General features: G+C 50.7%; 1 protein-coding gene across 1 annotated transcript in view; it reads left to right on the top strand.

Moving 5' to 3' along the window:
- The window catches only part of LOC147354790 (uncharacterized), a 30,667-nt gene extending 10,401 nt beyond the window's left edge, over positions 1–20,266 (top strand). Inside the window, exons 6-12 of the mRNA XM_086349431.1 lie at positions 176–258; positions 2,147–2,326; positions 10,425–10,899; positions 12,482–12,598; positions 14,741–14,830; positions 16,558–16,649; positions 19,961–20,266. Coding sequence (XP_086205557.1) covers positions 176–258; positions 2,147–2,326; positions 10,425–10,899; positions 12,482–12,598; positions 14,741–14,830; positions 16,558–16,649; positions 19,961–20,143 — 1,220 coding nt within the window. The 3' untranslated portion in view covers positions 20,144–20,266. The remainder of the gene's footprint in view (positions 1–175; positions 259–2,146; positions 2,327–10,424; positions 10,900–12,481; positions 12,599–14,740; positions 14,831–16,557; positions 16,650–19,960) is intronic.
- Positions 20,267–24,584: the final 4,318 nt, after the last annotated feature.

Here is a 24,584-nt window from a genome sequence, read left to right as displayed (position 1 = left end):
CTGTAGTAGGTTCCATGACTCCCCTGCTTGTAAAATGCTGAAAAGCATGCCTGGCACATGACAAGTGCTCAACACGGGTGAGTTTCATCACTGGTTTCATGATAAAGACCTTGTTACTGAGTTTCTCAAGCCTCAGAGGGCACAATGGCCTCACGCCTCTTTCTTCCCCACTCAGCCCTGCCTTCTGAGAACCCTGATGATCTGCTAAACAAAGAGGAGGGGAAGATGTCAGCCAAGTTCCTGCCCATCTGTCCCTTGGTAAGCCTGCTTCTTTCGTCACTTTTACCGGAGCCCCCTTGGTTCTGAGAAGAAAGGCGCATACATCACCCTCTCTGCCCAGGAGAACCTGTGGGTGGCTAGGCATCCCTTGTATACCCTTGAGGATGTGGCCCCAATCCTCTGGCGGGTGGTTTTCTTGGAGATGCTGCCCTCTTTCCTGCCTCCTCTCTTTCCTAATTCCAACTTCTGCTCCAATGGCACCTCCTTCATGAAGCCTCCCTTACACTCTTCCTCCGGATCTGGCTCTAAGCCTCTGCCTTACTGAATTTTCGTCAGCGTTATTATTGCTACCTGAGAACATACCTTGTATCTGTGTGTTCATCACCTGTCTTCCCTCCTAGAGTAGTTCTATGGGGGCAGGACCCTCCTCCATCGTTCAGTGACATATCCCCCTCTGCCTAGCACAGGCGTAACCCGTGTCCGGCACTCTATACACTCGGGCTGATTAAAGGAAGGAATGAATTAGGGAACGCTCCCTCCTGTGGAGGCAGGTGTGGCCTTATCCACCTAGGTAGCAGTCCCCCTCCTACTAACCCCCTTGACTTTTCTGGGGGGACCACCTGTCTCCATGCACTTTGAATGGATATGATCCCATCCTCAGAGCAGTTCCAGGTACGCCCCTAACGAATCAGAGCCGGCAATGCTAAGGTTCCTGGTGATTGGTCCTTGGCTGGCACATGACTCACACTTGGCCAGTGAGGCGTCTGCTTAAGAGGCAGGAGGGGAGCCTGGAGGGACCCTGGTGAGAGGGGTGAGGGGAGGCAGAGGGTCAGATGTCTGCAAGAAAGTCTTTCCTGTTAGTGCCTGCAACAGTCCCAGGAAGGACTCATTAGAAATCTTATTAGAAAAGAACGTGAGAGTCACAGGTTTTGCAAAAATGGTATAAAGTTCATCCAAATTCACCAACTGTTAATATTTTATTTGCTTGTTCTATCTAATAAATATATTTATACATGCGTTCCTCAGTCTTTATGACCTTAGATATAGAATATACTCTTGCATAAGTGTGGGCTGTTTTAACATTCCGGCTTTTCACCTTGAGACACACCTTCATCTAATCTCTGTCCATATTCCTGTTTCGTGAATTAGCTACATGCTGCTTTGTTTTCATTCTTTCCCCCAGATCACAGGGTCCATTCTGGGCCAGATATTGTGCTTAGTAATGTATCTTCTTGTGAAAGTGTGAAAATGTTAGTTGCTCAGTTGTGTCCGACTCTTTGTGACCCCATGGACTGTAGCCCACCAGGCTCCTCTGTCCATGGGATTCTCTAGACAAGAATACTGGAGTGGGTAGGCATTCCCTTCTCCAGGGGATCTTCCTGACCCAGGCATGCAACCCAGGGATCGAACCTGGGTCTCCTGCATTGCATGTGGACTCTTTATCACTGAGCCACCAGGGAACCCTACAGGTAGAGGCCAGAGATATCTCTCAACACCCTGCAATGCCCAGCATGGCCCCCTGACCCCCACTGCAAAGGATGATCTGGACCCAAAATATCCTTAGTGTGGAGGCTGAGACTCCTGGGAAGAGAGGCAGGATGGTTTTGCCAAGATGAGGGCACTGGGTAGGCGCAAAACCCTCTCTCACTAAGCATCAGACATTAACCATCCTTTTCTTGGATTATCCTGTTCAGTCCTCACCCGGCCCTGAGGGAGTAGTTACTTTTATTTCATTAAATAGAATTATAAACGGAAGTGGGGGAAGGTCAGGTCATTTGCCCCGGAGCCCCCAGCTGTTTGTAAGCAACTTGGAATCCAGCCCCCAGTTGTCACCCTTGGGTGCCAGGGCTCAGCTCCCACACTAAGGGTGAGTGGACGCCCCCGGCGTAACATTCCCCTCTTGCTTCTCTGTTCTCTCTCCTTCCAGCCGAGTGTCTGCTTCGCTTACTACCTGGAAACGGATGACTCTGACTCTGATTCCCAGTCTGACCCCGACACCTCGAAACCCGGCTTGAGCTGCACCTCCCCCTCCAAGCCTGGCGTGGACCACGAGGAGATCCAGGCGTGGGAGTGTCCCCTGTGCTGTCTCAGCATCCTCTGCCTCTCCTAGATCCCGAGGGTGCCCTGTCCCCCCCACCCCCCTGCTCCAGAGCACCTGCACTCCCCCCCCACCCCGCTCCAGAGCACCTGTGCTCTCCCCCCCCCACCCCTGCCCCTGCTCCAGAGCACCTGCACCCTCCCCAGAGGCGCGTGCTGGACTACTGTGATGTGAGACCGCCGATACAGCAGCCTCAATAAACCCAGCTTGCCATGTCTCTCGTGTGGGTGGTTTGTGTGTTAACCTCTCAGGGGCCAAGGTGTGGCCACCCTGTGGAGCTGGGCGGCCAGGGTCCTTTGACCTGGGGGCTCTGTGGCTGGAGAGGGCTCACCCCCCACACCAAGCTTAGGGGGAAGGGGGACGATGAGGGGAAGGGAAGACACACTTTAGACCCTCAAAGGGAAACTCCTCCAAGATGCCCAGACCACTTTTCCTTAAACCTCATTGGCCAGAGCCTAGTCACATGACCATAAGTAGCTGCAAGAGAAGCTGAGCAATCTTGTGTCAGCTAATAGCTCCTATTGTTATAGCAAAGGAGAATGGCCATTATGTCCACTGCTGACCGGGTCTGGTATGTTCATTTACCCCCAGCACTAGCCTGTGATGAACACATGAGTGAAAAAAATTTACTCTTCAATTCTGTATCTCTCTCCCACTGATGAGGATCTCCTGCCTTTAAGCAAATATTTACAATAATGAACATTTCTTTGGACTTCCTCCAGTGGTTAAAACTCTGAAATTCCAATGCAGGAGCTGTGGGTTGGATCCCTACGCATATAACATCTTACACACACACACACACACACACACACTGAAATACTACTCAGTCATAAAAAAAAGAATGAAATTCTGCCATTTGCAACAATGTGGATGGACATGGAAGGTATTCAGTTCAGTTCAGTTCAGTTCAGTCGCTCAGTCGTGTCCGACTCTTTGCGACCCCATGAGTCGCAGCACGCCAGGCCTCCCTGTCCATCACCAACTCCCGGAGTTCACTCAGACTCACGTCCATGGAGTCAGTGATGCCATCCAGCCATCTCATCCTCTGTCGTCCCCTTCTCCTCCTGCCCCCAATCCCTCCCAGCATCAGGGTCTTTTCCAATGAGTCAACTCTTCGCATGAGATGGCCAAAGTATTAGGCTTAGTGAAATAAGTCAGACAGAGAAAGATAAATACTCTCTATATTATTACTTACATGTGGCATCCAAACAATAAAACAGACAAATGAATATAACAAAATAGAAACACACTGAAGGCTTCCCTGGTGGCCCAGATGATAAAGAATCTGCCTGCAGTGTGTGAGACCTGGGTTCAATCCCTCGGTCAGGAAGATCCCCTGGGGAAGGGAATGGCAACCCACTCCAGTATTCTTGCCTGGAGGATCCCGTGGACAGAGGAGCCTGGCGGGCTACAGCCCATGGGGACCCAAAGAGTTGGACATAACTGCATGACTAACACACACTCACGGATGTAGAGAATAAACTAGTGGTCACTCGGGAGGGGAGGAGGGCCAAGAGATGGGTATCTGATTAAGAGGCACACACTACTATGTATAAGGCAAATAAGCAACAAGGGTGTATTATACACACAGGGAAATATAGCCATTATTTTGCAATGAGTTTAATAACTTTAAATCATATAAATAATCTACTATAAATAATAAAATAATCTATAAAAACATTAAATCACTGTGCTGTTCACCCAAAACTAATATAAACCAACTATACTTCAGTTTAAAAAACGGCCCCAGCAGAAGAATATTTCTCTCCTCTAGAATAAGTTTCTTAAGGCCCATCCAATGAGAGCATTGGTGAAGAGAAATCCACCAAACTAAGCCAGTAGTCCTCCACGTAGGTAACTGACGGTAAGCCCAACCGCTGGAATAGTTTCTGAACTCTGCATATGATTCTGCTTATCATAGGAAAACATTTCATTCACATGCAAAAGTCCTCACAATAAAAAAAAAAATGATAAAGAGTCATATGGGTCAGGTCTGGGCTTCCCTGGTGGCTCAGGTGGTAAAGAATCTGCCTCTGATGCAGGAGACCCAGGTTTGAATTCTGTGGTGGGGAAGACTCCCCTAGAGAAGGAAATGGCAACCCACTCCAGTATTCTTGCCTGGAGAATTCCATGGACAGAGGAGCCTGGAGGGCTACAGTCCATGGGGTCGCAGACAGTCAGACACGACTGAGTGACTAACATTTCCAGCTCACATGGGTCAGGTCTGGCCTCTTGGGATAGCTGTCTACCTCTGATGCCATTTCCTTTTTTCCTGGTCTGAGAATAATCTCTCCTGCGCTTGAGCATGGATGTGAGAAGATTTGGAGGCCAGCAGTCCTCTCCATAGATGAGTCAGATATCATAGCAGAATCTACAGATTTGGGGAGTTTCCTGTCTTCTCAAGGAAGGCCTTAATGTAAGTTGAGATTCCTGCATCTGCCAGGAGCTGTCCTTCCTTATTTACCTGGGAGTGCTACTAGGAACTCTGAAGCAAGGTACCAGGCTATTTTTCCCAGGAGCTTTGTAACTCCTTAAAGTTCACCTAAGCTCTTTAAAGCTGTCTGGTTATAGTCTGTGCATATTCTCAACAATGTTTCCATTTATACCCCATTAAAAGAAGAGATTCTTATTGAATTTATGCAGGTAACTACACTGCCATAAAAAAAGAATACTTGCTAAGAGTTTCCAAATTCTGGAAGGATCAGGTAGAGAGACAATATAAACGTTTCACTTCAGCTTACAAAGGTATAATTTGCCAAACTGTTGTCATAATTAAATGAGAGCGAAATGTTTCCTTATGTCTAGAAAAACAAAGATTAAAAGCCAGCATTTCAGACAAAGGGCCGTAAAAATGGAAAGTATCTTCAACCCTTCACTCAGTCCTGTGTAATGAATCCTTGTTGATCTTAAACTTCTGTTGGCAGCTTATGAAGCCATCGGCTTCTCCGTTAGGATTCTTCAATTCCTTATTCAGTGCAGTGGTATGAGCTGGAGGTTATCAGAAACCTGTGATTGTCGAAAAAAGACATTTCAATGTAAATGAATTAAACATTGAGTTCAAAACAGTTTCTCAGCCCCACCAGCTACATTTCAGTGGCCAGATGTGGCCAGTGGCTACCACACTGAACACATTTCAGATACAGAACATTTCCATGGTCACTGGAGGGTCTATGTCAGGACTGGCTTAGATCACTTAGGTTTTCAGAATTATTACACTAGAGCCCCTAGGGCTTCCCTGATAGCTCAGGTGGTGAAGAATCCGCGTGCAGTGCAGGAGATCCCGGTTCAATTCCTGGGTCAGGAAGATCCCCTGGAGAAAGGGATAGGCTACCCACTCCAGTGTTCTTGGGCTTCCCTGGTGGCTCAGCTGGTAAAGAATCCGCTTGCAATGTGGGAGACCTGGGTTTGATCCCTGAGTTGGGAAGATCCCCTGGAGAAGGGAAAGGCTACCCACTCCAGCATTCTGGCCTAGAGAACTCCATGGACTGTATGGTCCATGGGGTCGCAAAGAGTTGGACACTACTGAGCAACTTTCACTTTCACTATAGGCCCTAGAAAACGAGGATTTGGGCTGAGCACCGTGAGATCCCGAAAGAGCACAGTCTTACAGAGCATCCTATCAGTGGTTCTTGGGGACTCTTGGTTGCACGCGGGCCCTCTGGGCACTTCAAGTCTCAGCTTGGCTGGTGCCCAGCCCACAGGACACGTCCTCCGCCTGGGCCAGGTTGACCAGTCTGTTCCTGCTGACGTTCGGTAAATGGTGACATTCCCCAGGCACTTCCTCCTGTCACTCATGGTGCTGAGCACTGTACGTAGACAAGCTCATGTAACCGTCAGCAGATCCCTAGGAAATAGGAGCTAATATGACCCCAGTTTATATGGGAGAAACCCGAGGCTTGTGAGGGCTGTTTTTAAAGATTATTATTTCAGTTTCTGAATCTAAACCAGGACTCTCTGGCTACTCTTTACACTTTTTCAGCCTCATGGAATTCAAATTTTCACAAAATATATCTTTAAAGAAATAAAATATAGCGGTTTACATTTCTGCCAAAACTGCCCTTCCACCAGCCAGCAGCTTGGCTTTGTCTGCTGCAGGAGCTGGCAGAGAAAGCTCTCTAGGTCAGAGGTGGGCAGACTGCGGCCGTCCAGCCCACAGCCTGTTTGTGCAAATAAGGACTTTTTGGCACAGTCATGTCTGGACTGCTTTAATGCAAAGTCCTTTAGCTGCGACAGAGACTTATTGGCCCAGAAAGGCTAAAAATCTTGCCATGAGACCCTTGAAAAGAAAGGTGACTGATCGCTGCTTCTGTATAGCTTCAGGATTCAAAGATAAAAGGTTGAGCCAAAGGGTGTCCTAGGGATTGGATGTGGAAGACCAAGGGGGAGGTGAGCATCTTGGATAGCTTCATGGATTCTGGCTTGAGCCACCGGAGGTGCTAGGTTCCAAGGTGGGAATGATTTGGGAGACACACCAGTGGGTTTATAAGGGTTCGTTTAATTTAGGATGTGTTAAATTGAATTAGAGCCAAGTAAGCCTTAGCAAGTGCAAGGAGTGTGTGTTTAAACCTGCAAATATTTTTTTAAGCTGCCTTCATATACACCCATTACCTCGTGTCCAGGAATGTAGCTCTGCCCATGATTTCTGATTTGCAGATCAAGCTTAGAAATTGATGGCGATTAAGTTATTCATTCATGTATTCAAAAATATTTTACCAACACCATAAAGAAAGTCAATGTATGAATAAGAAACTCATCAAAGGTAATTTCAGTACACATTACATAGATGAGATCAATATCCTTAATATGTAAAGAACTCTTATAGATAGATAAGACAAAGACCACCCAATCAGAAGTGGGGACAGAGGAAACAGTAATTAACAGTGAAGAAATGAAACTGTTTCTAATGGTGTTTTGACCCAGCTTTCAGTAAAGATTTTAAAATGTGTTCCTATATACGGACGTGGCCTGTCCACATGCACTGTTAGTCAGAGTCTCCTCTGGTCCTCTTTATGAAGGGCAATTTGGAAAGAGCTGCTCCCAAATTTGAAATGTACATATACTCTGATGCAGTACCTTCCGTTCTAAAACCTGTGCTGATAAGCTTCCAATTATGTGCAATGACACACTTTGAAAGAAGGTTATTCCAGTCATGTTGGTAGTAAGAAAAGACCAGAAGCCACCTAAATGTCCAGCCTTTGGACACTGGTTATACAAATCATGGTAAAGTCACTCAGTGGAATAGTCTACTGCTATTAAAAAGAATGAGGCAGTACTGTATGGATGGATATGACAAAATTTCTAAAATATATTCATTTGTTAGCTAAAAAAAAACAAAAGCAAGAGTGTTTATGGTAGGATATCATTCACGTTAAAGAAAGAAACAGAGGGATAGGGGCAGATGAAACGTACTTCTGTTTATTTAAATACACACATGCATATACATGCATCAGTTCAGTTCAGTCGCTCAGTCGTGCCCAACTCTTTGCAGCCCCATGAATCTCAGCACACCAGACCTCCCTGTCCATCACCAACTCCCGGAGTTCACCCAAACTCATGTCCATTGAGTTGGTGATGCCATCCATCCATCTCATTCTCTGTCGTCCCCTTCTCCTCCTGCCCCCAATCCCTCCCAGCATCAGAGTCTTTTCCAATGAGTCAACTCTTCGCATGAGGTGGCCAAAGTACTGGAGTTTCCGCTTTAGCATCATTCCTTCCAAAGAAATCCCAGGGCTGATCTCCTTCACAATGGACTGGTTGGATCTCCCTGCAGTCCAAGGGACTCTCAAGAGTCTTCTCCAACACCACAGTTCAAAAGCATCAATTCTTCAGCACTCAGCTTTCTTCACAGTCCAACTCTCACATCCATACATGATGACTGGAAAAACCATAGCATTGACTAGATGGATCTTTGTTGGCAAAGTAATGTCTCTGCTTTTGAATATGCTATCTAGGTTGGTCATAACTTTCCTTCCAAGGAGTAAGCGTCTTTTAATTTCATGGCTGCAGTCACCATCTGCAGTGATTTTGGAGCCCAGAAAAATAAAGTCTCACACTGTTTCCACTGTTTTCCCATCTATTTCCCATGAAGTGATGGGACCAGATGCCATGATCTTTGTTTTCTGAATGTTGAGTTTTAAGCCAACTTTTTCACTCTCCTCTTTCACTTTCATCAAGAGGCTCTTTAGTTCCTCTTCACTTTCTGTCATAAGGGTGGTGTCATCTGCATATCTGAGGTTATTGATATTTCTCCTGGCAATCTTGATTCCAGCCTGTGCTTCCTCCAGCCCAGTGTTTCTCATGATGTACTCTGCATATAAGTTAAATAAGCAGGGTGACAATATACAGCCTTGACGTACTCCTTTTCCTATTTGGAACCAGTCTGTTGTTCCATGTCCAGTTCTAACTGTTGCTTCCTGACCTGCATACAGGTTTCTTAAGAAGCAGGTCAGGTGGTCTGGTATTCCCATCTCTTTCAGAATTTTCCACAGTTTATGGTGATCCACACAGTCAAAGGCTTTGGCATAGTCAATAAAGCAGAAATAGATGTTTTTCTAGAACTCTCTTGCTTTTTTGATGATCCAGCGGATGTTGGCAATTTGATCTCTGGTTCCTCTGCCTTTTCTAAAACCAGCTTGAACATCAGGAAGTTCACGGTTCACATATTGCTGAAGCCTGGCTTGGAGAATTTTGAGCATTACTTTACTAGCGTGTGAGATGAGTGCAATTGTGCGGTAGTTTGAGCATTCTTTGGCATTGCCTTTCTTTGGGATTGGAATGAAACTGACCTCTTCCAGTCCTGTGGCCACTGCTGAGTTTTCCAAATTTGCTGGCATATTGAGTGCAGCACTTTCACAGCATCATCTTTCAGGACTTGAAATAGCTCAACTGGAATTCCATCACCTCCACTAGCTTTGTTCGTAGTGATGCTTTCTAAGGCCCACTTGACTTCACATTCCAGGATGTCTGGCTCTAGGTGAGTAATAATTAAGCATACAAATAAATGAATACATATTTCTCTGATGGCATGGATAGGAAATTGGCTAATGCTGGTGGAGGTTACCTTCAGTAGGAAACATGGCCGGGAGAGCTGGAGGGGAAGGAGATGTACTCCTTTCTGTATAATATTTTATCCTGTTGGAAGGTTTCACTACTGTTGCTGAAAGCAAGTCTCCCCTCGATCCATTCCCCCTTTCTTCCAGGACATGAAAGCCCTGAATCTCAGCTGGAATCCTGCTCCCTGAAGGCAAGACAGCATTTCTCACTTCTTGTCCCAGGAGTCCATTTGATTAAGGTCTGGCCAGTGAGCATCCCTGGGCTTCCCAGTTTCTCAGTGGTGAAGACTTTGCCTGCCAGTGAAGGAGATGTGGGTTCCCCTGGGTCGGGAAGATCCGGTGGAGGAGGAAATGGCCACCCAGTCCAGTATGCTTGCCTGGAGAATCCCATGGACAGAGGAGCCTGGCGGGCTACAGTCCATGGGGTTGCAAGAGTTGGACATGACGGCGCGTGCGCTCAGGGACCATCCATAACAGACAGCCCGGGCGAGGTGTGTTTCCTCACGTGTGTGCCCATCCATAGGAGGGTCTCAACTGTCACCAGCAGGCCTGAGAAGTTGAGGGGACATCTTGGGGGTTTGAGAGTAGGCCATTGTGAGCAGCAGTGAGTGTGTGGGTATTTGGGAGAGGGGTCACCGCGTGCCTGGGGGTCACTGTATCTGAAGATGGTGCAGGGCGGGCCCCCAGACCCCAGTGCCACCCCCGCCCCGGGCATCCAGGCCCTTGGGTCTCCGTGGCTCGGCAGTGTTACACGGTTCTTCCCTGTGAACCCCACGTCCCGTCTCCTGAAGACCTGGGTGGGGGAGGGGCGCTGGGGGGCCCAGGTGGAACCCCCGCCAGGGAGACAGTGATGCCGGGACGCTGGCTCACAGAGGCGTGTGAGGCCAGGATTCCCAGCGCTCCAACCCTGAGACGACAAAAGCGGAGCCAGCACGAGCCCCTGCTGCACTTTGTTGCGGGCGCGGCTGGAACCACTCGGTCTGCGTCCCCGTGGGCCGGGGCGGGGCCGGTGGTCGCCGGCCGCCCCCTCCGCGCTTTTGTGCCGGGGTCCCCAGGCGCGTGTGCAGGGAAGCCCCGCCGCGCGACGCCGGGGAGCCGCCGGGCCCGCCCGCGCGCCCCGACTCAGCCCTGGGCAGCCCGGGGCCGAGCCGCCGCCGCGCCTCCGAGGGTCTGCGCCATCCGGGCGAGTGCGCAGTGCGGGCGGGGGGCGGCGGGCGGCGGGCGGGCGCTGCGGGGTCGCCGCGGGAGGCGGAGGCGCCCCGCGGGCGGTGCGGTGCGTTCCGGCGGCGGGGCGCGGGCGCGCGCCGGGGAGACCCCGCGGAGCCCGCGGCTCCCCGAGGGCGCCGCAGTCCTCAGACCCTTCTGAGCGCCAGGCGGGCGACTCGTGGTCCGAGGGCTCCTCGGGCCGCCGGCGAGCGAGCAGGCTGGAGGGCAGCGAGGAGGACTGGGCCGTGCGGGTGAGGGCCTGGCTGGGCCTCCTCCCCGGGCAGGTGCAGGAGGAGCAGGCGCCCGGCCCGGAGCCGCCCGGAGGTACGAGGGCCGGTCTGCGCGCCGCGCGGCTCCCATGGCGGCCGGGCGCTCCGGGGAGGCGGCGGGGCCGGGGCTCCCTCCGGAGCGGCCGGAGGGAGCCCAGCAGGCTGGCTTGGGGAGCCTCGAGGGGAGCCTGGGGGTGCGGGGGGCCGGGAGCCCCTCCGGAGCCTTTCGGGGCACCGGAGCAAGCTGGCGAGAAGCGCGCCTGCCGAAGCGTCCTGGAGCCTCGGGTGTCCGCGCCCGCGCCTGCGGCCGGCGGGGCCCGGGAGCGCGCCGGAGCGCGCCTCTGAGGGGGGCGGCCTCCGGGGGCGACCGAGGGTCTGCCCCGGGGGGGCCCGAGGGGATCCTGTGTCTGGGGGCCGATTGCGGCTTTGCAAACGTCTGTGCCTTCCTGCCCCGTGTCCAAAGTATCTGTTTGGAAATCGGTGTTTCTGCAAGTTCATACGTGCATGTGTCTGTCTGTGACTGTCTGGATTGTCTGCTCTTTCAAGCTCCGTGAACCTGAATCTGCACGTTTGTGTGTGTGGATTTGTCAGCGGGTCTTAGCGTTTCCAAAAGGCCCGTGAGCTGAGAGGGTGTCTCTGATTTTCCAGGAATGTCTGTGACTGCAGTGTGGGTGTGGATATGTGTGTGTCTGTGTGCACGCCTGGGTGTCTCTGAGGGTGTCTGAGAGAGACACGCCAGGGTGTCTGTCTGCATATCTGTCTGATTTGATTTCCTCGTAGGTTTCAATTTTTTCCAAGCCTATACTCCCAAAGGAGTGATTCTGAGGTTTAAAGAAAACCATCTGGAGAGAGTGTAAAGGAGAGTGATGGGGGTCTGAGAGGGGGAGGCCTCTGGGGGTGGGTCCCAGGTGAGACATAGGGTGGACCCTGGGGTGTCAGACAGAGGTGGTCTGGGTGTCCCCTAGGGTGTCCTTTGAGATCTAAGTGTGCAAAGGTGTGGTCCTCCGTGTGTGTGCCTGGAAGTGCCCAGTATTTGAAGCTGTATCTGCACATCTGTGTGTGTGTGTGTGCGTGTGCCTGAGCTTCCCCGAACCTCAGGATGTTACTGCCCATCTGCGTGTGTTTCAGGATCTATAAGTGCGTCTTCATTTGCACACGTGGGGCTCTGGGGCCAGGGGTGTGTCTGGGAGTTGCTGAGAGTGTCCTCCTGTGAGTCCCGAGCAGGGAGTCAGCTCCCGAGAGGGAGTCACTGTGTGTCTGTGATCCTGCAGGACCCACCCCCACCCCCGAGGGGTCCCCAGCGCCCCCCAGCCCTGGGTCTCTGAAGCCCGAGCCTCTGTGCCTTTCCCAGGAAGGCCTGGCCTGGACAGTGGGGGAGGGGCGCTGGGGGGAGGGCTGTGCGCTGAGGTCCAGCAGGGACACCTCAGAAGAGGGACAGTGATGCTGGCAGGCTGGGGGTCTTCCTGGAGGAAGAGGCCCGGGACCCTCCCCACGAATAATGAAATTGCGGTGAACATTCCGACGCCTGTGCGGGTGTCAGAGACAGTGTTAACCGCCTGACTTGCTGTTTGGGGTTTGCAGGGGGCTTGTGTCTCCGAGCAACCGAGCCGCGTTCATTCTCTTGGGTTTGTCCACAGGCTCCACAGGCATCCCCAGAGCCAGCCCTGTCCGGGCGTCAAGGAAAAGCACTGGGCCCCCCATCCCGCTTGTGCCCAGGGTCGAAGAGAGACCCGGGTCGCGATGTCAGTCTCGAGGTCAGTTCTGCGGCCGCAGTCCTGAAGGGTCTCCGCCTTTCGGCCAGGATGGCGCTGCAGGGGTCTCTGTGGGGAGCACAGGGAGGCACCCAGGGAGGATGTGCGGGGGCCTCCTGGGTGGTGGGTCCCAGGGGCGTGGGCTGGGGGCCACAGAGACCCGATGGGGCGGGCGGTGGGGCCCCTTGAGGAACCAAGTCTCCCTGAGGGCAGCCTCACCTTCTGAGCTTCCCGACCCCTCCCAAGTCTGAGGGTTTCTGGGGTCACCAGGAGGAACAAAGACTGCAGCGGGCAGGGGAGGCTGGGGTGTCTGCAAGAGGAGGTGGCGGGGACCCCCTCCTGGTCCCCAGGTTTTCAGTTCAGTCGCTCAGTCGTGTCTGACTCTTTGCGACCCCATGGACTGCAGCACACCAAGCTTCCCTGTCCATCACCAACTCCCGGAGCTTACTCAAATTCATGTCCATCGAGTTGGTCATGCCATCCAACCATCTCATCCTCTGTCGTCCCCTTCTCCTGCTGCCCTCAGTCTTTCCCAGCATCAAGGTCTTTTTCAATGAGTCAGCTCTTCTCATCAGGTGGCCAAAGTATTGGAGTTTCAGCTTCAGCATCAGTCCTTCCAATGAATACTCAGGACTGATCTCCTTTAGGATGGACTGGTTGGATCTCCTTGCAGTCCAAGGGCCTCTCAAGAGTCTTCTCCAACCCCACAGCTCATTTTAGGGAGCACAGGGGCAGACCTGTGGACTTCTGAGTTTGTGGGAGGAGGCAGAACTTTGGGAGGGGGGCACTGTAGGACCCAGGAGAGGTCGGGTGTGGATCGTGGTCCAGGCACAGCCCTGACCAAAGAGGACATCCAGAAATTATTTCTGGGGGGCAGCCCAGAGGGGAGTCTGGGGCAGGGGAACTTCTGAAGGCGTTTGATAGAGTTGGAGCCGACACAGGACTGCCTTGGTCTGGGTCAGACTGTGTTCTCAACACTTGACATGCATTGAATCCTATGTAATCCTCACATTTCATCATTCTGCTCATTTTGTGGAGGGGAAAGCTGACAGCACAAGAGGTTAAATACCCCCAAACTGGGGCTTTCCAGGTAAAATATATGATAAATACTTAAATGGAAATTTCAGATAAATAATGAATTACCTTTTAGTATAGTAAGTGAGTGAAGTCGCTCAGTCGTGTCCGACTCTTTGCGACCCCATGGACTATAGCCTACCAGGCTCCTCTGTCCATAGTACTGGAGTGGATTGCCATTTCCTTCTCCACCTTTTAGTATAAGTACGTCCCAAATATTCCATGGGACTTGCCAATATTGAAACAAAATTTAGAAGAATAAATACAAAATGAATTTTTATGTCATTAGCGACATGAGCCATGCAGTGTTTGCAGATACTTATGCTAAAAAGTGATCTGTGTGTCTGAAACGCAAATCTCAAGGTGCTGTCTTTCTTGTTGCTGTTGTTAAATCTTGAGATCCCCAGCTAGTGACTGGCAGGCTGGAATCCCCCAGTTCTCACCCCAGACATATGGCCCACGTCCTGCCCGGGGTGATTCTGGGGCCGAAGTGATGCTGGGGCGGAGCCCCTTCCCTGCAGGGCTGGCCCCGCCCCAGGGCTGGGGCCCGGCCCCTCCCCTCACCGCGGTCCTGAGGGCAGGACTGAAGCCTCCTGTACCTGGACCCGGGAGGGCCTGTCTGAACCCCTTGGGCAGGCTGCCTGGTAGCCTTGGGACGGAGCTGAAACAGCACTGGGATGGCTCCACGAGTGCACTTACTGAGTGCCTGCTGTATGCCAGACTCCAGAGGCCCTTCTGATACCCAGTTAGCCGAGCTGCAGCTTCCTGGTCCCAGCACTTCGTGTCACAGTTGTTCTAGTTTTAAAGGGGGGTGAGCCCCAGGTACCACGAGCCCTGCCCTTGTCCTTGCCAGGCGCCATGACAACCGCTCTCCCCAGATCACACCCTGGGCCTTGGAGGAAACCAGCAGGAAACCCAAATGGGTGCATTGCCAGCACGTCCGTCCCCTTGGATGCTGGGGACCTGGAGACGTGGGAGGGGATGGAGCTGTCTGAGTCCACCCGAGCTCTGAGAGCCACACCCAGGCCCCCTGGCTCCACCGTCCAGGCACTAACTGTCTCCTGTCCGCAGGGAGCACCTGTGGTGCCATGATGCTGCCTCTGAGCACCATCGGGGGCCAGGGAAGGGAGGAGGTGCAGACCAGACCTCCGCAGAGAAGAGGTGAGACCCACGTGGGGCGGAATCTGTGGTCAGGCGGGAGTGGGGAGGTCTCCAGGGCACAGGCGATGGGGAAGCAATGACCCTGAAGACTGGCCCCAAGCCCGAGTGTCTGCTGCTGCTCTCTGAAGGAGGGGGCCCTGAGGGGCACCCAGCTGTTGTAGCTGACGTGACGATGGTACAACAGATACTGGTCCAATCCACCGTGTCTTCCCCCACGTATTTTATCAAATCTGTAGCAGCTTATAACCATCACACAAAACACAGACATGCCTCTCCGTCACTCAGCTTTGTAGTTCCTTCCCCAGACAGCTACTTCCCAGCTCCTTGTCCAGTCTTCCAGAATGTTCTATGCTCACTCATGGAGACAAGGATGTGCATGTATCTGTTACTGTGTATTTATGTCTGATATACGGGTGTGTACTGCACATGCAACTTCCTTCAGTGTTTGGTTTCATTTATTTCTGCTCTGACACAGAATCTTCCAGTCACAGTCCCAAGGCTTTCCACACATCCAGTCACGCATGCTTCACAATGAGGGAGGGACAGGAATTACCTCGTTTTCCAGATGGGAAATCTGAAGGGTGAAAGTGAATAAACAGCTCACGGTGGGATCTGAATCCCTCTGGCCTGGGGGTCTTTGTCCTTAAGCACCGTGCCCCCTGTCCATCTCTAGGACGCTCCCCTACAAGACGCCCAGTTTGTGTTCCAGCTGCCTGGGATTCCACATCTCTCTGTGCTATATGTGTGCTAAGTTGCTTTGGTCGTGTCTGACTCTTTGCGACCCTACAGATTGTAACCCTGCCTGGCTCTTCTGTCCATGGAATTTTCCAGGCCAGAATACTGGAGTGGGTTGCCATTTCCTTCTCCAGGGGATCTTCCCGACTCAGGGATTGAACCCAGGTCTCCTGTGTCTCTTGCACTGGCAGGCGGATTCTTTACCACTGAGCCTTCAGGGAAGCTTGACCAGGTTCCTGCAGGTGGCCATTTGGGTTATTCCCAGTCTTTGACGATGACAATAAATGCAGATGGAAATAGGACTATACTTGGGTCACATTGCACCAGGGGAGTGGATCCAGGACTACATGTTTAAAAAGGGAGGTGGCAGCGTCCGAGGGGACGTTTGCACAGGTGGCCTGGATGGTCCTCCAGAGAGGCCGGCTTCCATTCTCAGGAGTGGAGGAGTCTGTAAGCAAATAGATGGATTTGTGGGCAGCTTTCAAATAGCAGGGACTTTCACTCCAAATCGACATGTCTGTCTTCTTCAGGGAATCCCAAGTGTTTTCTGGAGAGACGTGCCCACTGGCACCTGCGTATCAGCTGTGCCTTCCTCCTGGGCACGGGTGCCCCAGGGCGTCATATCTCCAGAGCCCCTGTTGTCTAACTCCAGCCTCTCCACTCACTGACATTCCCTGTCTGTTCCTGTGGACCTTCAGGATGCAACTTCATGCATCTCTGCAGGGACTGCTGTGCAACCTCCCGCAAGTGTCCTAACCTCTCCGTTTCCTTCTCTCTAAAGTTGGATGAATATAGTGCCCATCTCAGAGAGTTATCATGAACAACCAAACAAGCTAATACCTGCAAAATACTTAAAATTGTGCCTGACACACAGCAGGTCCTCCACATGTATTAGCCATCGTCACTGGTTTCATGATGAACATTTTATTATTATCGAGTTTCGCAAGCCTCAGCAGGCGAGAGGGCCTCATGCCTCTTTCTTCCTCGCTCAGCCCTGCCTTTTGAGAGAACCACCGGTCAGCGAAGGGAGCCCGCCAGAAAGAATGCAAGAGTGTCAGCCAAACAGGTGCCGACGTGTCCCATGGTGAGTCTGCTTGTTTTCTCCTTTGACCAGAGAACCCTGGGCCTGAGAGGTCAGGCTCATCGCCCACCCTCTCCGCCCAGCAGAGACCCTTGGGTGCCCGGGTGCCCCTTGCCCCTCCCTCGTCCCAGATGTGGCCCCATCCTATGAAGGGGATGGTTTTCCTTGAGGGTCCTGCCCTCTTTCCTGCCTCCTTCTCTTTGCTAATTCCAACCTCTGCTCCAATGTCACCTCCTTCATGAAGCCTCTCTTGACACTGCATCCCCAACCCCTTGCCTTGCTGAATTTCTTCAGCTTTATTATTGCTGCTTGAGATTATACCATTTATCTATTTGTTCCTAATCTGTCCCCCTTAAGAGAGTAGTTCAGGGGGAGGATGGCAGCGGGAAGCCCCGTGTTGTTCAGTGACATGTCCCCTGTCTAGATCAGATGTAACCCATGTCCAGCACTGTATACACTCGGGCTGATTAAATGAAGGAATGAATTAGGGAACGGTCCCTCCTGCGGAGGCAGCTGTGGCCTTGTCCACCTGGGTACCAGTCCTCCTTCTCCTGCTAACCCCCTTGACTTTTCTGGGGGACCACCGGTCTCCACCCACTTTGGGTGGATCTGATCCCATCCTCTGACTAGCTCCAGGTACGCCCCTGACCAATCAGAGCCGGCAGTGCCAAGGTTCCCGGTGATTGGCCCTGGGCTGGCACGTGACTCGCCCTTGGCCAATGAGGCGTCGGCTCTATCTCTGGGCTTCTTAACAGGCACGAGGGGAGGCTGGAGGGACCCTGGTGAGAGGGGTCAGGGGAGGCCCTGGGTCAGATGCCTTCGAGAACGTCTTTCCTACTAGTGCCTGCAACAGTCGTGGGAGGACTCTTTAGAAATTATATTAGAAAAGAAAATGAGTCACAGACGGTATAAAGATCATCCAAATTCGCCAGTTGCTAACATTTTTTCTATTTACATATTTTCTTTAATAAAAGAAATAATATATATGTATATTATAATATATATGTATATATTATGCATATATGTGTATATTTGTTACAGTATATATACACATAACATACCTAAGTGTGCATCGCCTTAGATACAATATTCTATTATACAGGGTGGGGTTATTGTCACCTTCCTGCATTCAACCCTGATACACGCTGCATCTTATCCCCGTGCTGGTTTTGATATTAACAATATGCTACATACTGTCCATCTGGCATTCTCCCTCCAACACAAGGCCTAGTCTAGGGCAGAGATTGTACTTAGTACCGTATCTGTAGTTTTCTTTAAGCTAGACAGTCTCCTAAGCCTTGTTTGCTTTTTATGGCCCTGACCATTTTGAAGTCCAGAGTCACACCCATCCCATATGTGGTTTATTGGGTATATTTTTTACCATCTCCCTGTGAATGAGACTCTGGATAAGCTATGATCTCTGGAGCACCACCTGTGACGCCGTGTCCTTCTCAGAACATCACATTTCGATGCACATGAGGTCTGTGCGCTATCACTGGTGATGCGAATTTTGATCCATTGGGCCAAGATGCTTGTTCCATTTCTCCACTGAATAATATCTGACTTTCCCATTTCTAATAGGAACTCATTGGAGAGACACTTGAAGCACTAAATAACTTAGAAGCAGAGAGAATCTTATTGGTCCTTCCAGGTCCTTTGCTCACCACTGAACCAATCATCAGCTAACCTAGAAGCAGAGAGCCTTTTGATTGGTCCTTCCAGGTCCTGTGTCTCTCCACTGAACCAATCATCAGCTAATCCAGAAGCAGAGAGCATTCTGATTGGTCCTTACAGGTCCTTTGCTTACCACGGAACCAATCATCAGCTAACCTAGAAGCAGAGAGCATTCTGATTGGTCTTTCCAGGTCCTGTGTCCTCCACGGAACCAATCAGCTGAGGTGACGCAGGACCCTAATGGCCTCAGGCCGGGTCACCTGACCATAGTAATGCGAAGGAAATCAGATCCCTCCCTTTCCCCATACCTGGAGAACACAAGGAAGGGATGAGGCGGTGATTCTCAGCCAGAGGCAGTTTGTCCCTCAGGGGTCGCCTTCAATGTCTGGAAACATTTTTGTTTGTCACAATTGAAGGGGTCGTGCTAATGGCATCCGGTGGCCGGGAATACTGCTTAGCATTTCTGCAATACTCAGGAGCCCCTGCCCCACCCACCGCAAGAAGGATCTGGACCCCAAATGTCACAAGTGGGAAGCGCTGGTAACCTGGGAATAGGAGAAGGACGGTTCTGCAGAGCTGAGGGCACCGTGTGGGGGGAACACCATCCTGCCCACCCCAAGCTTCCCAGCTGGCATCCCAGCCCTCTGAGGCTAAGGGCCCAAACTCCAGACTCTCAGCGCTGGGTTCAAACCCGGCGTCCGCCACTACCGGCTGTGGGACCCGGGACCAGTTCTTGAACTCCTCTGTGGCTCAGTTTCCCCATCTGTGAAACAGGGCAGTAGGAACCGCACATGGGGTTGATTACTAGGAGGAAGAAGTGGGTTCACATCTGTGCTGCGCCTACCTGGGAAAATGGGCTTCCCAGGTGGTGCTAGTGGTAAAGAACTCACCTGTCAGTACAGGAGACACAGGTTTGATCCCTGGGTTGGGAAGATCCCCTGAAGGAGGAGGGCATGGCAACCCACTCCGGTATTCTTGCCTGGAGAATCAAGGTTATGTACTCACTTCTAATCCTGAGTGCTGCATGTTCCCTACCTATACGTCTGATCAAATGCCAGAGTGGGAAAGCTTACCAGTGCCTCCCTACCCCCATTTCCTCATCTGCAGGATGGAAAAATAAGATCAGAGGCCACCTCGTGAGGATTAAATGGGACCTGATATGTCATTCACGCTAAAGCGTCCTAAATGCTCAAAAACCCTTGGATAGAAATAGTAGTCCTCTCAGAAATCACTACAGCTTCAATACTGCCAGCACCGTGGGTGATGCTTTCTATTGGGAAGAAGTGTTTAATTTTTTAGGAAAGCAGATGGTTTTAAGAAAACCAGCAAAGCAAACATTGTCACAGCTGACGGGTTTCCAGCTCTCACAAAGCGGCAAACATTGTTACATTTAATGATCCTTTTTTTGGATTACCTTGTTCAGTCCTTACACGCCTCTGTGAGGGAGCAGTTACTTATAGTCCATTATACAGAAATGTAAACTGAGGCCAGGGAAGGGCAGGTTATCTGCCTCAGGATCCCCAGCTGTACTGGGCGAAGAAGGAATTCAACCCTAGGTGGGTCGCCCCTGAAATCCTTGCTCAGACCCTCCCCCCAGGGCACTAAAGTTCTCCTCCCTTCTCCCTGTTCTTTCCTTCCAGCCGGGTTTTTGCTTCGCTTTCTACATGGATTCGAAAGACTCCGAGTTTGATTCGCAACCTTCTCCTGGAAGTTCGAGAGGTGGCTCCAAGTATACCTCCCCTGCGAAGCCTCGTGCAAAGTATAAGGAGATCCAGGCCTGGGAGTGTCCCCTGTGCTGCCTCAGCGTCCTCTACATCTCCTGAATCCTGAGGACACCCCCGGCCTCCCGCTCCAGGCCACCCGCGCGCCCCCCAAACATGCATGCTGGGCTTCTGTGATGTGAAACCCCCAATATGGCGGCTTCAATAAACCCAACTTGCTGTCTCTCTCAAGGCTGTGGTCTGTGTGTGAAACTCCCAGGACCGGGGCAGTGCAGCTCCGTGCAGTTGGGCAGCCAGGGTCCTTTGACCTCGGAGCTCTGTGCCACGTGGCTGGAGAGGGCTCACCCCCCACACCCAATCCACATTCTGGTTCGGGGCAAGTTGGGGGATGAGAAGGGAAGACACGTTTCAGTCCTTCGAAGGGCGACTTCTACAAGAAGCCCAAATAACTTTTCCTCACAGCTCATTGGCCAGAGCAGGTCACATGGTGACATCTAGTTGCAAGGGATGCTGGGAAGTGTAGTCCCTAGCCGGGCAAGCCTGTGTCACGTAATAGCTGCCATCATTAGAGCAAAGTTGTGTAGTACTTAGTGCAACTCCGCGACCCCGTGGACTGTAGCCCGCCAGGCTCCTCTGTCCATGGGTTTTTCCAGGCAACACTAGTGGAGTGGGTTGCCATTCCCTTCTCCAGGGGATATTCCCGACCCAGGGATTGGACCTGCATCTCCTGTGTCTCCTGCATTGAAGGCAGATCCTTTACTCACTGAGCCATCAGGGAAGCCCTTTTATAGCAAAGGAGAATGGCTATTGTTTCCATCACTGACGAGATCTTTTATGTTCATTTATCCCCAGCAGCAGGCTGTGGTGATTACACGAGTGAATAAACTTATTCTTCAGTTCTGTATCTCTCTCCCACTGACTAGGCTCTCCTCCCTTTTTACACAAATATTTAGAATGATGAACATTTTAGAGCACCGTCCATGTGGGAGGCACTGAGCTAATGTCTTTACACATTTTGATTCCCTTAATTGCGTTCTATTATTATCGCTCTTTCTGAGATAAGAGAACAGAGAGTCCACATCACTTGCTTCAGGTCACACAGATCAGAAGGAGCCAAGCCAACATTCAAACCCAGGCAGGCTGGCTCCAGAGTCTACGCCCTTAGCCATCATGGTATCCACCTCACAGAGGTGGACACGGGGAGATTCCCAGACGGCCACACAATTGTGAGTCAAAGAGCCTCTTTCAACACTCAGACCTTCCAACATTCCCTTCACACAACTCTTCAGATGCTGCAGAAATACTTGGAATATGTGTGTAGCATGTATCTATAGCCACAATAGTGCCAGTTAACAACCACCACCACAAAATCCATAGAGGTTGTTCACTGAGGTGAAAACACACAACGTGAGAGCTGTGAGTTTTCATTTTATCTGGGGATTTAGTGGGGATTATAGCCCAGGAGACAGCCTCTTGGAGAGCTGTGAGTGACTGCTCCAAACAGGTAGGTGAGAGGTCAGTTTACATGGGATTTTTGGAAAAGGGGTCCACGCAATCACGTGCACCCCTCATTACAAGGTTCATGTTGGTTATGATGCATGGACATCTCCATTAAAGAATTAAAGACTGTAGTTCTTTTCTAAGTAAAAGGTGCAGGTTGGGCAGAAATGTGAACAGACATGCTTTTTTTAAAAAAGTAGTTTATGAAAATTTAAATCCTGTGAAGTAAAATATAAAAATAGTAATATATTCTTGACATATGTGCAAAATTTGAAACAACCACCTTTAAAAACAGCTTTCATGAGCCTAGGTATCTTTCCTATAAATTAGGGGTCATTTTCTTTCCTATTTTATAGGACTCTGGTGAAGGTTACTTGAGCTCATCTATGTAAAGTTCTCAGTACCACACCTGACAGATGGAAAGTGCCCAGGAAACCAGTCATGACACAGACCCTTCAGTGACCATGGAATTGCATTTGAGAGGGATCCGGGTTTAATTTTCTTGCCTCCAGCACAATCACTTCATGCGGATCCTTCAATGTAACGGAATCCAGGACATTTCAGGGGCCCAACATGGCCAGTAGCTACTGCACTGGACGCCACAGATACAGAACGTTTCCATGGTCACCGAAGGATCTGTGTCGGGACCGGCTTAGATTTCTTGTGCTGTGCTGAGTGCTCAGTCCTGTCCAACTCTTTGCCACCCCATAGACTGTAGCCCACCAGGCTCCTCTGTCCATGGAATTTTCCAGGCAAGAATACTGGAGTGGGTTGCCATTTCCTTCCCCAGAGGATCTTCCTGATCCAGGGATTGAACCCGCAACTCCTGCATCTCCTGCACGGCAGGCAGATTCTTCACCAACGAGCCACCAGGGAAACGCTTTAGATCTCTTAGATTATCAGAATGATCATACACTGCAGCCTTCAGAAGTGAGGCTGTGGGCTCGCTGCTGTGAGAGCCTGAAAGAGCACAGTCTCATGGAGCAATCTCATCAGTGGATCTTGGGGACTCTTGGCTCTGCGCAGCGTCCTCTGGGCACTTTGAATCTCAGGGTTCCCGGTGCCCTGTCCACAGGACACCTCCCCTGCCTGGGCCAGATTAACCGATCGGTTACTGCTGATGTTAGATAAACGCTGACATTTCCCAGGCGCCTCCGCCTGTCACTCATGGTGCTGAGCACTTTACGTAGATGAGCTCATGTAACTGTCACCAGAGCCCTAGGAAATAGGAGCTAATATGATCCCCAATTTATTGGAGAGAAAAGCATGGCTCAGAGGAGCTTTTTAAAAACACCGCCATTTTAAATTTTCTGTCAAATTCCACACTATGTGCCTATTTGTATGCTCAGTTCAGTTCAGTCGCTCAGTCATGTCCGACTCTTTGCGATCCCATGGACTGCAGCACGCCAGGCCTCCCTGTCCATCACCAACTCCCAGAGTTCACTCAAACTCACATCCATCGAGTCTGTGATGCTGTCCAGCCATCTCATCCTCTGTCGTCCCCTTCTCCTCCTGCCCCCAGTCCCTCCCAGCATCAGAGTCTTTTCCAATGAGTCAACTCTTCACATCAGGTGGCCAAAGGATTAGAGTTTCAGCTTCATCAGTCATTCCAATGAACACCCAGGACTGATTTCCTTTAGGATGGACTGGTTGGATCTCCTTGCAGTCCAAGGGACTCTCAAGAGTCTTCTCCAACACCACAGTTCAAAAGCGATAATTCTTCAGCACTCAGCCTTCTTCACAGTCCAACTCTCACATCCATACATGACCACAGGAAAAACCATAGCCTTGACTAGACATTCAAATTTTCATAAAATATTTCTTTCTTTAAAGCAGTTTATCTGTTCACTTTTCTTCGCAAACTGCCCTTTTGTGAGAGAGCAGCTTGACTTTATGTACTGCAGGAGCTGGTACAGAAAATTCTCCAGGTCAGAGGTGGGCAGACTATGGCCATCCAGCCCCGAGCCTGTTTGTGTAAATAAGGGCGTGTTGATACAGCCACAGTCATCCTTAGGTATCGTCTGGGATGCTTTCATGCAAAAGAGGAGCAGCTGCGACACAGACCTGATGGCCCAGGATTCTAAAATACCTGCCACACACCCTCTGGCCAAGAAAGGTGACTGACCCAGAACTGATGAGGCCAAACTGAAATCAGTATGGGTGAGGGTGTGAGAATGGTTAGAAAAGGAGGGAAACCCGGAACTACCGTGAATTCAATGCACACTGTAAGAGATATTCTGTGTTTGAGCCCAATACACATGCTATTAACACATACACGCGTTTCTACCTGTGTAGCGTCTCTTCCTACTCTAAGCACAAGTTTAGAACCACTACTTACTCTTACTGAGCTGTTACAAATCCTAAAAGATGATGCTGTGAAAGTGCTGCACTCAATATGACAGCAAATTTGGGAAACTCAGCAGTGGCCACAGGACTGCAAAAGGTCAGTTTCCATTCCCATCCCAAAGGAAGCCAAAGTCAAAGAATGTTCAAACTACCACACAATTGCACTCAACTCACACACTAGCAAAGTAATGCTCAAAATTCCCCAAGCTAGGCTTCAACAGTACATGAACTGAGAACTTCCAGATATTCAAGCTGGATTCAGAAAAGGCCGAGGAACCAGAGACCAAATTGCTGACATCTGTTGGATCATAAAAAAAGCAAGAGAATTCCAGAAAAATATCAACTTCTGCTTCATTGACTAGGCTAAAGCCTTTGACTGTGTGGATCACAACAAACTGTGGAAAATTCTTCAAGAGATGGGAATACCAGACCACCTGACATGCCTCCTGAGAAATCTGTATGCAGGTCAAGAAGCAACAGAATCAGATATGGGAAAACGAACTGGTTCAAAACTGGGAAAGAAGTACGTCAAGGCTGTATATTGCCACTCTGCTTCATTAACTTATATGCGGAGTATATCATGTGAAATGCCAGGCTGGATGAAGCACAAGCTGAAATCAAGATTGCTGGGAGAAATATCAGTAACCTCAGATATGCGGATAACACCATCCTTATGGCAGAAAGCGAAGAGGAAGTA

This window comes from Bos grunniens, chromosome 18 (assembly GCF_055505025.1).
Source record: "Bos grunniens cultivar Pamir isolate PY7600 chromosome 18, Bosgru_T2T1.0, whole genome shotgun sequence".
Lineage (NCBI taxonomy): Eukaryota > Metazoa > Chordata > Mammalia > Artiodactyla > Bovidae > Bos > Bos grunniens.
The sequence above is the reverse complement of the archived record's forward strand: the minus strand, read 5'-3'. Positions and strand labels throughout refer to the sequence as shown.